We start from the raw sequence: 11701 nt of genomic DNA on the forward strand, positions 1-11701 counted from the left end.
GGCCCAACGCAGGGCTCCGTCTCACAGCCCTGAGATCATGACCTGAGCCGAAACCAAGAGTCGGATGCTCACTGCCTGAGCCCCCCAGGTGCCCCACCTGTAAAAAAGTTCTACTTGATTTCTGAAGAATAAGGCTGGTATCACCTAAAGGTGAAGATTGGTGGCACGAGGGCCCCAAGGGCGACCCTGAGAGCAGTGTGGGAGGGGGCCGCAGGTCAAGCACCGCGTGTCATTGTCCACGTTACCTGGAGAGTGCAACGGCCCGGACGACGGGCCTCCGGAAACCGGGCAGTGACAGTCAGGACTGAAAATCAGTGGCAGGTGGGATCTTGGCTGTGGATAAGGGCCGAGGAAGGGGAAGCGGCTGGAGCTCCTGAGAGGAGCAACATGCAGATGCCACCTCCCGTGTGGGAGCTCACCCCTGGAGTTCAGGGACATGACGACCTGTCTGTGGACGTCCGTGACCTTTCCGTGCCTGTTAGTGGCTCCCAGAAAGCCTTACTCGCTGCCGTGGTTCTGACAGCACTGCTTCTAAGAGGTCCGTCTCCCCCGGATGTCTGGCAATGTCCCCACCACGGCACGGACTCCGCACTCCCACGCAGCCAGCCGGACAACACGGCGGGGGGCCTCCGGTCGGGATGCCAGCTTGTGGCGGTGCCTCGTGCCCTGAACTGCCCTCAGTATCCGGCAGCGTGGTCTTTCCCACGCCAGGACACACAGCTGGAGGAAGCATGTGACGCAGGGAGGGCTCACGAGATCTCAGGATTTGGGGCTCCGCTGGTGTGAATATCTGTTCCTAAGGGAGATCTGCTCCACACAGGGACACAAGTGTCCCATTGGCCTGCAGGCTGAGAGGCCACCCGGCTGTACTGGACGCCTCATGCCAATGAACCAAAAGGCAAAGCCGTTGACTGTCATGGCTTAGGTCACTGCTCCCCACTCCCTCGGGGACAAGCCTACTGCCAGACAGGGGCAGGCATGTGTGTGTCTGGAATTTAAGAGATCCTCTGGGGAACCTCCTAGAATTCCCATTTCCAGAAATCAGAACCAATGGAAAACGAGTTGCTCAAACCAGGAAGACGTCTTGGAGGGCGACTCTCAGGAATGAAGTCTGGGTCAACCCACCAGCTGAGGCACCACCACCAACAGAAGTGAGTGGCTGAGGGCAGAGGAACACGGGATGAGTTGTAGAAAAGGGAATTTTTAATACCAACATCTGCCAGCTCACCAGGTGCAAAAGCAGGTGCACAGGAGTTCCACCTTTCTCTTCATGTGCTTGGTAAATATATCAATTCTTTTATTTTCCCTTTTTCATTGCAGCTCTAACATCAGGAGGATTTAGAGGGGCTAATACCATAAATTATCGTTTAATTTAGAGTATGTCCAAGGGAGGGTGTGACTGCTGGAAAAGAACATGTCATGGGCAGAAGCCCAGACGCGGGGGCTCTGGGGTCTACACCTGCACCAGAGAAGGCCGCGTCGCAGGGGCAGAAGCCCGGTGCTCGCTGTCCTTACCTGGAGTTTGGTTTAAAAGGGGTGCTGGGTGCTGAGTTGACAAAGGGATGGACGGAATGTGATGGAATGTCTGTCTTCCCACAGCACCACCCTTCCCTTTGAGACCGCCTCGGCACTGCTCTCGGACAGCAGAGAAGCCCGAAACACACAGGGTGGGCACCGTTCCTTGGACTAGAACATGGGCTAGGACCTGCCGGGAGGCAGGGACGGTGGAGAGGCCACGAGTCACTGTGCGAGGCCTAGCGCACATGCAGACCTGAGGCTGGGGACGGCCTCACAGTGGGTGTGAGAGCTGCCGGCTGATGGATGCTCCAGACAACTGCAGTGGCCTAGAGAGCCCTCGAGAATCAGACTTCAGCTCTCCGAGCAGGACTGGGGCGACTGCACCCTTGACCCTCAGTCCTCCAGCTCTCCTCGCTCCTACACGAGACCCTCCTACCCAGACACGTGCCAGGGCTCCTGCTCTCCCGGCCACACACAGATGGGCACACCTGCTGCCTGGCACCGTCTGCCCACCATACCTTCCTCCCCAACTCTGTCCCATAGGATCTGGACCATCCAACCTTGCTCTCAGCTCCAGGGATGAGGCCGGACTGGCCCACGTTCTTTCTCTGTGCCCCAGTGGTGGCTCAGGAGGGGAGCCTACCCAGTTTGGCCAGTGAAGACAGGGGGCAGGGGGACCTGGCCACAGTGACCGTTTTCAAGAGTTTCCTGGGTGACATGTGGGTATAAAGCTCCCCCTGGACACTGTGTCATGGTGGCCAAAATGCTGCGGCCATTTGGTCCCAGGAAGGGACCCAGCCTAAGGTTCACACAAACGCGGGAACAGCAATTCAGAAAACTGCAGAGAAACGGAACTTGATCCCTGACCAATCAGAGCCTGCAATCCACCCTACCTTTGGCTTTTCAATTTCCATGCTGGTAAAGCCTATTCAGGCTGAGCTTTCAGATGTAGCCAAAAGCATCTTGACTTCTAAGTGTTTTCATAAGCCTTCTTTACTTGCGGATTTCTTGGCTAAATGTATTAACAATTGTTTCTTCTCACTGAAAGTCCAAATTTTCAACAGAGCTGTACGTGTAAGACTGATAGTTTCATTCCACTTGTTCTTCTGCTGGCTGGTGTAAGTCACCAGGTTCTCCGTGTACTGCAAGATCGACTTTAAGAACCTGTTTTAACAAAAAGAAATTAATTTCTTTATTCTATTATAAAATGCAACAATGATTTAAATGCACTCTTTTCGTTTTGGAATTTAAAGTACTGCACTTAAGGGGTGCCTGGGTGGCTCAGTTGGTTGAGCGACTGCCTTGGCTCAGGTCATGATCTCAGGGTCCTGGGATCGAGCCCTGCATCGGGCTCCCTGCTCAGCAGAAAGCCTGCTTCTCCCTCTCCCACTCCCCCTCGTGTTCCCTCCCTCACTGTGTCTCTGTCAAATAAATAAAATCTTAAAAAAAAATAAAGTACTGCACTTAATTTTTGTCTGTAAATTCGAATAAAAGAACCACATGCAAAATGGAAGTGAGAACAGAACCTAGAGGAAGAGATGCTGGACCCCGGACGAGTTACACGCCCGAGCGCCTTGTTAAACTCACTCTCACATCAGGTAAGATGGTTGCATGTGATGGAACTGCACTCCAGAAAAGGCGTTAGAGACCGCCTGGATTAAATGCCATGTGAGCATGCAATGCACACAATGGGGAGCGTGCAGGCCCTGCAGCCCCATGGGGGTGCCTCTCTGGCCCCGGGCATCCCACACCTGCCCTTGCAATGCAGGTGCACTGTCTCCCGGAAGACACTTTCCACTTGGACACAGCACTGCTGAGAGGTGTTTATCAAACGGTTCCCAGGCTCTTCTCCAGCGGGTGGGGATCAGGTCATGCTTCTATTTTCCAAGTTCTCCCCAGTTTGCCAAGTAGGCTGGCAATGTTCCCCAACTTCTAATTCTGAATATTTTCAAACTTAGAAGTTAAAGGAATAATATAATGAAAGTCCACAGATCCTTCATCTAGAGAGTGGTCCTCAGCGGCAGATGACTTTGTATCTGGCAACATCTGCATCATTTTGGGCTGTCACCATGCGGAGCTACCGGCACGCAATGCTGGGGGTCAGGGAGCTCCTCCCACCATGCATGCTCAGATGGCCCACCGCAGACGACCCCCCAGCGCAGAATGTGGGGGCGGGGGGGGCTCACGTGGAGCCACCGATCCGTAACATTCTGCGTGGTGGCCACCCTGGTTCCCACCTGGGTTCCACGTTTCTTTAAGAAAATAACAGTCCTACTTTCACATTTGCTTTAAACATGAGGTACGTGCTCCCTGCAATATCACTCTCTGCGTGGCGGTGGTGTTATGACAGAGTGAGGAATTCTGAAAGCGTCTGCCAGCTCATCCCATTTAATTTTCTGAAATGAGCCTACATGGGTGTTAGTTTCAAAAGTTCACAAACTTGCACCAAAATCCACAGAGAAAAACAGTAAAGAGCCAACGAAGACTGTGGGCTTAAAATAATAATGAAATAAAATAACCAATAGAAGTGAAATCACTTAAATTTACTAAAACAGTTTCATTTCATTTTTTTTTTCAAAGATTTTATTTATATATTTGAGACAGAGAGAATGAGAGACAGAGCATGAGAGGGGGGAGGGTCAGAGGGAGAAGCAGACTCCCCGCTGAGCAGGGAGCCCAATGTGGGACTCGATCCTGGCACTCCAGGATCATGACCTGAGCCGAAGGCAGTCGCTTAACCAACTGAGCCACCCAGGTGCCCAAAACAGTTTCATTTCTTATACATACAACACACTTACTTTAGATACTGTTGATATTCGTAAGTATTTTTTCCATGAACCACATGAATGTTGACCAATTCCAGGGCAATCAGCAATAAAATCAGGTAAAGCACAGGAGACAGAAGCTTAATACTAAAAAAGATGAAGTAAGGTAAAATTTGACAAACGTAAGAATTTTGCACTTTCATCAGTGAAAACTCTTTTTCAAGGGAACTTAAATTCAGCCTTCTTGAGGCCGCTCTGTGGCGGTTTCCCTGTGGGCCCCCGCCCCGCCGGCCAACCGCCGCCGGCCTCCCAGCCACCGCGGCTCAGGAGCAAGACGGCACTGGCTCTGCGTCCAGCAGTTCCTCTGGCTCTGGGTCTCTGTCTGCAGCGTCTGTCCTGTGCTCTGGTATTTGGTAAACGGCTCCCACAAGAAGAAACACAGATGGCTCAAACCTGGAAATGTGTTCAATGTCTCCAGGACACAAAGATATTCTGATCAAAGTAAGATACTATCTCGTGCTCATGAAACCGGTAGGGAATTCTTCTGAAATATACCGTTTGGGGAAGGATGTAACGTAACAGGCACCATCGTATAAACTGCTGGTTAGAGCGTACCTTTCAGAAGCAGCCAAGGAAAACCCGTTAAAGGCTTTACAGATTCAGATACCACTCAACCAGAGTTCTAGGAATTTGTCCAAAACGGTAATTTCTTAAGGATGTAGAACATCCTAAAATACAAAACACGTAAAGAACCAGAATGCTGGCATACCCAAGTTAAACTGCTGTTAATATTTTAAATCCAGATACTCATTTGGGTCAGTGGCACCCATATTCTCTTACACCAAAATCACAACAGCATTTAACACACTACATGTCCTCTGCAAGTGAGTATTCCCCTGAAAGTAGGAATCAGAGCTGCATCCCAACAGAACCCCTGCCCAGCGGGGCGTCTCCGGACCAGGCCCGCGAGCCACACACCTAGTGAGCATGTGCAGGTAGGTCTGCCTCTGCCGGGAGCGCAGTCTCCTTTCCACCCACTGCTGGTGTCTCAGCTCCACAGAGGCAGCGACCTGGCTAGACACGCGGGCGCAGTGTGCGCTGATGTTTCGGAGCACGGTGAGCACCTCCAGAACGGTTCTGGGACAGAAGAGAGTTGGGACAGGGGTGCCGCAGAGTTCTTGGATCACCTGGGGCCACCTGGGGATTGGAATGCGAGTTCTCATGGGGCATGTTCACCGCCCGGGCCCCCCGACGCTCAGCTTCTGGGGAGCAGTGGCCGTTACACAGTGTGCTCAGTTCTGCACGCCTCACGCACACGCACGCACACTTAACTGTGGGGGGCAGAGTGTGCAAGAGAGCCCCATCACGCACACCAGCACCTCATGAGCCACGGAGGGTGGGCTCTCTGGTCTCTGGTGGCACAGCCACAGTGGGGCCGAATGCCGCCGCAAGCCCACAGACGTTATGACACAGAAAACAGCTGAGTGCGGGAGCCCGATGCGGCTGGTCAGCGCCCCGGCAATTCCTGACACTTCTCGGAGACTCACCTCTCGGCGGGAAGACTGTCCCGGTCGCTGACAACACCACGGCTCTCGGGCAAGTGGCGGGGCAGGGCTCTCAGGATTTCTGTGATTAAAGCCTCGCAGGCCTGTGTTTCAGAAGTACCTTCTAATCTGAAAAACGGAAGGTATGCAGATCAGCCCAAGCAGTGCCGTGCAAATGTTTAATGGTTCACTTAATCTGCAACGTAGTTTTCCCAAATATAAAATGAAAAACCCACTGTCAGAGGCAATAGTAAAAATAAACGACAGGCTAAAAGCAATACGTTGTTGACAAAAGCAACAAACCATCTAAGTTATTACTCCTACGAGATGGATCTGCTATATGCTGATTCCAAAATCTCTATCCCTACTGCTCTCCTGACCTTTAGATCCTATATCTAATCACCCACTAAATATTTCAAGCAGACACCAACCTCCTCCCCACAAAGGCTGCCTCTGTTCCTGTGTTCGTGGTCTCCCCAAATGGCCCACCACCGGCTGGGCCCTCAGCGGGGAGACTGCGCCCCCTGCACCTCCACCGAGTGGCCTGCCCTGCCCACCGAGGCCTACCAAGCCCCCTGCACTTGGTCTTCCTGTGGCGCCGCTGAGACCTCACGTGGAGGTTGGCGTCCACTGGGGACTGTGAGGTCTGCATGACCCCAGGACAGAACTCACCTGGCTGCCTCCTCGGCCTCTTCAGGCAAAGGCAGGAGGGGCCAAACCCTGATGCTCTTCTCACAGCTCAGCACCTGAGAGAAAAATGTCCTACTGCTTTTAAAGATTTTACAGTAACAGTATGGAAAATATTTTTGTAACTATTACGAAAGTAGCAATCACTTTCTAGGAGATATATATTGGCAAAATTGTTACAGATCTTACATTTTAAAACCAGGTGGTGGGTCTCAGTTATTCAATACCATCAGATAAGTGAAGGCCAGTGAAATTAACAGGAGATTAGGAGGTAATTAACATGTGGAGTAGTTGTAAAACGTATCAGCAAACTCCTGACGCCCCTGTTGAGAGTGGAGGTCCTCGTCCCCTCCTGAATCAGGACGTGCTTTGGTGAGTGGCCTTCCCCCAGACAAACACAGTGGAAGTGAGGATGTGTGTGATTCTGGAAGCCAGGTCAGAAAGGGCGGCACCTCTCCCTGGTTCGCTGGGAGGCCCCGCACCAACTTCTCATCTTCTCAGATGGAACACCAAACCAGGGAAGCCCATGCCAAATTTCTGACTCACGAAAGTGTAAGCAAATTAAACATTGACACCACTGAATGTGGGTAATTTATGCAGCAGTAGTGAGCAGAGCAATGACCTTAAAAAGAACGGATGCGAGACTGCTAAATGAAAAATGAATACATCACGGGCAGCAAGAATAAGAAGCTGCAGGGGAGGGTGAGGGTCAGATACACCCACTGGGGGGCACGGAGGGGCCTCCACCAGGGCCGTGGCAGCAGCGGCCAAGGAGCAGGGGGGCTCGTGAGGCTGGAGATTCGGCCGCAGAGGTCTACGGGCAAATCCTGCCTTCCTGAAGCTTCTCTTCCTTCTGGGATGTCCCCCTTCTCTGTCCCTTCCCTTCCTCCCTCCTGACTCTGCAGGTCAGGGTGCTGCAGGCACCTGGCGTCCTCCCTTGCAGCCCGATGACTCGCTGCTGAACTAGAACCCACGGGGCACAGGTATTCGGGTTGAATTCTTTCCTCACATAGCACCAGGAGAGTAAAACACCTCTAGAACTCTCTGCACATCCACTGCCGACAGTCCCTACTAACTGACACTACTTCTCTTAAGACTTCATCAGTGACACTCCGTCGTCTCAGGCAGTTTCTTCCAGCTGCCGCTGTAAATCTCTCCCTAAACCCTTACATGTGGATCCCACAGCTTCCATTTAGAGGCCAGCACTGATGAATGTCTGCATTAGCAACTATCATGACTATTCTACTCTTAGAGACAATCCCATCCTTGCCCCTTGCACATTCATATCCAGCTACATGGAAAATAAGGCACCCAAGCTCATTTCCATACTGGAACCTCCTGGCAGAAATGCTTCAAAGTCTGTGGTTTCCATGATCTAATTTACACGGGAACAAGCTCTGGTCTTGCCTGGTAAAAGGAACATTGCCCAAGTGAAGGCAACGACCTGCTGACCCAGCTGCCATACCTCAAGTACTAAAATCACCGGAAACAACAAACACCATCATTACTGCTCTGCCGAACGTCAGATGTGAGGCTCGGAGGGACGGAGCTACATGGCCAAGGCCACCACCTGAGCACAGCCTCCGGTCGCAGCCCTGAAGTCCAGCCTGCCAGGCCGCCTGGACCAGTGGGCATCTCTGCTGCAGGTGCCGTGCACGCCCCTCCCGATAGCCCACGTGCGGCTCACCTGTTTTTTAAGCTGAGCAACTGGGTGGAAGTGGGCGTGGTAACCCTCCGCAAGACCAACCAGTGACTTTATCGCTGCTTTTTCCTGGTTCAGAAAAAACAGACAAGGGTTACCGCGACGTGTGGTCAGGCCCCCAGTTTTCTCCTGCTGAATGCAAGTCACACGAGAGCCCCCGTCTCACCACGTTACTTCAGCTGTAACAGAGCAAGACTCTTCACCAAAACAGGTCTGAGACAGTGGTCAAATCATAACCAACAGAGGTGTTTTAAATGAAGCCAATTAACAATGATAAATAACAAAGGCCACATCCGCTTTGTTCAAAATCAGTGGCACTAGAAATACATAATAAGACTCTAAAATGGGAAATAAGAATGTCTCCAAAAAAAAATAGAATGGGAATTTAAACATTAAAAATCAGTACAACCAAAAGAGAGTCATATTGCTACACATGTAAATGTTGAAAAAAAGAGTAAAAATAACATTATTTACACCTGATATAACTGTGTGCCTGGAAAATCCATGCTGGCTGACTAAAAACTATCAGAAACAAAAAGAAAAGTCAGTGAGTTGACAGCTGACTAACAATACACCAATCATCAATCAGTCGCTTTCCCACATAGAAGCAGTAACTCCCCAGAATTCTCAACAGCACAAAGCGAGTCACTAAATATCCAGACGCAAACCTTTCATTCGCTCAAAGACCCAAGTCCTACCGCACAGCAGAGAGGTTCTGTGCACAAGGCAGGTAGGCCGACCTCTGCGTGGGGCAGCCCCAACTCACATGTGTGAAGACTAGTGATGAAGGCACAAGAGGCCCCGGGCCCGGCAGAGCACACGGCTTCTCATCTGAGACGTGAGACCGTGGGAGGGAGGGCCTATGGAGGACCCCTCTGGCTGCTGCACTAACAAGAAAACAGGGGGCTACCGCAGTGAGGGCAGGTGAAGGCTGGGGCAGCTCGGCCCAGCACACGGCACAGGAGGATGTGGACAAACAAAGACAGGAGATTCTGGCCTCTGGATGGCGCTGCCACTTAGGGGGAGGCTCTGCGAGGGAAGGCTGAGGACACGGAGAAGACACCACGTTTGGGAATAATGTTCACTGTTGTAAAAACCATCAATTACCCCTAAATGAATCCATCAAGAGCCATTCCTGTCTGTTGCTTGGTTAGTCTTGGGCTTTGTGTTTACGGTAACTATATAAGTTTGCCTACAATACTAATAGGGAGGAGGTGGGAAAATTCTGAAAGAGAAGAGAGATGGGAAAGTAACCTTACAGACATGGAACTCTGTCACGAAGGTGAGTACGAATACACAAGAAGACCAAGTCCACCGCACATACTACAGAGATGTCTGTCTTTCAAATGCTCTTGGGCCAACTTGCAAGCCTTTGTCTAAGAAAAGGGAAAAAAACCCCACAAAAAAACAAAAACAAGTAAACCTAGATTCTCTAACTCACTCCCAGATGAAATAAATTCCAGCTGGATCAAAAGATGTAAATGGGAAAAAACCCTATAAAGGTACCAGGGAAATGCACGTGTATATTCATAATTTTGGAAAGCAAAAGGTCTTTTAAGAATAATTCCAGGGGCGCCTGGGTGGCTCAGTCGTTAAGCGTCTGCCTTCAGCTCAGGTCATGATCCCAGGGTCCTGGGATCGAGCCCCGCATCGGGCTCCCTGCTCCACGGGAGGCCTGCTTCTCCCTCTCCCACTCCCCCTGCTTGTGTTCCCTCTCTCGCTGTGTCTCTGTCAAATAAATAAATAAAATCTTAAAAAAAAAAAAAGAATAATTCCAAATGCATAAGCCAAAATGAAAAGACCTCAAAACTTCAAGACAAATAAGGAGCAACACGAACATCGGAGTGGTAAGTGCAGCTAATAAACCATAAAAATGCATAAAATGGAGCAAAAGACATTAATCGTTCACAAAAGAATCACACATTTCCAACAAACAATAAAAGACAGCAAAGTAACACAAAACAGAGAGATAAAAACATGGTCTTACTGGTACGTTTGCTTCAGAACTGTACTTGAACAAATTCACTTACACATGTGCCCAAGTGAACAAGGATGTTTACTTGAGACACTGTAATCAGGAGCGTTCCACACATCAGAACTCACCCATCCATGAGGGACAGCTTATACACATGAGGATATACTGATAAAAAATGTCAGACAGCTGACAGAAATCAGGTAGAAAGAATGCTAATCACTAACAGGTTTCTTCCTCGAGCTGCACCGTGTGCTCATGGGAAGAGGTGGGAGCAGATGCCCACCCATGAAGAGCGCTCCGCCCCACAAGGCCTTCCTGAGTGCTGTCAGTTTTCCTATCATGTTTTCTGTTTTGTCTGAACCTCTCAATAATCTTTACAGTAACTGTGACATGTATAATTTGAAAAACAGATTAAAATATCAATAACTAACCCAAATTATTTATTATAAAATAATAAAAGAATTAGTTTACTGATTGATGCAAATATTCTATCTGACCAATTTGTCATTTATAAAATTTTCTGATATATTTAGTTAATTTGTTTTATACTGGTTCTTTGGTTTGATCACACAATATCAGTTTACCTTTTGCAGTAAATATATGCATATAATCAAATCAAGTCACAATTACGTGTTGTGATGGAGGCATACAATAACTCACATAAATTTAAAGAAAAGGTGATTAAGGGTTAATTACACCTGAAAATAAGCTGTATTCTGTCACAGCTGAGTAACAGTGCATCTAATGGTTCTCTTCCTTATATGTTACCTTAAGGGCTGCCGACAGATCTTCATCAGTGAATCTGAGTAGAAGTACAACGGAAAATGCAAGCAATTGGTTTGCTGCCTCTTTCGGAAATTCAGGTAAGTTGATTTCCCCATGGCTTAAATGGTCTCTTATACGGGGGCCCTCCTGATGGTTTAGGAAATCCCAAAGAAACTCCTTTCAGAATATAAACAGAGAAAATATCTTGTTAGTTTTCTCAACTGAGGGAATAAAGAATGGGCCATACCTGACCTATCTAGGGAACAGTAGTGTCGGCTTACAGAGACGAGGAAACTGAGCTTCAGAGACAGTTAATCAAGGTAATACAGCTGAGGTACCATGCTGGGTTGTCCCTGGGAACTCTGTCTCTAACTGCCCCTCGCCGCTTGGGGCAGGACCCTCCCAGGGAAGCCCCGGTCTCTCTAACTGAGGCCCCCTGCTTGGGGCAGGACCCTCCCTGGGAAGCCCCGGTCTCTCTAACTGAGGCCCGCCGCTTGGGGCAGGACCCTCCCTGGGAAGCCCCGGTCTCTCTAACTGTAGCCCGCTGCTTGGGGCAGGACCCTCCCTGGGAAGCCCCGGTCTCTCTAACTGCAGCCTGCCACTTGGGGAGGACCCTCCCTGGGAAGCCCCGGTCTCTCTAACTGCCCCCCTGCCGCTTGGGGCAGGACCCTCCCTAGGGAGCCCCGGTCTCTCTAACCGCGGCCCGCCGCTTGGGGCAGGACCCTCCCTGGGGAGCCCCGGTCTC

At 50.2% G+C, this 11701-nt stretch overlaps 1 protein-coding gene across 4 annotated transcripts in view; it reads right to left on the reverse strand.

Annotated features, from left to right (window-relative positions):
* Nucleotides 1-30: 30 nt before the first annotated feature.
* The window catches only part of ERMARD (ER membrane associated RNA degradation), a 27732-nt gene continuing 16061 nt past the window's right edge, over nucleotides 31-11701 (reverse strand). For 2 of the 4 annotated variants that reach the window (XM_021693146.1, XM_021693149.1), the window contains 7 exons: nucleotides 10960-11133; nucleotides 8202-8285; nucleotides 6500-6573; nucleotides 5831-5956; nucleotides 5262-5480; nucleotides 4317-4430; nucleotides 31-2682 (listed from right to left, as the gene is read on the reverse strand). In XM_021693146.1, the coding sequence (XP_021548821.1) occupies nucleotides 2499-2682; nucleotides 4317-4430; nucleotides 5262-5480; nucleotides 5831-5956; nucleotides 6500-6573; nucleotides 8202-8285; nucleotides 10960-11133 (975 nt within the window). In that variant the 3' untranslated portion in view covers nucleotides 31-2498. The remainder of the gene's footprint in view (nucleotides 2683-4316; nucleotides 4431-5261; nucleotides 5481-5830; nucleotides 5957-6499; nucleotides 6574-8201; nucleotides 8286-10959; nucleotides 11134-11701) is intronic. The other 2 variants (XM_021693147.1, XM_021693148.1) reach the window with 2 other exon arrangements.

Source organism: Neomonachus schauinslandi, chromosome 8, assembly GCF_002201575.2.
Source record: "Neomonachus schauinslandi chromosome 8, ASM220157v2, whole genome shotgun sequence".
Lineage (NCBI taxonomy): Eukaryota > Metazoa > Chordata > Mammalia > Carnivora > Phocidae > Neomonachus > Neomonachus schauinslandi.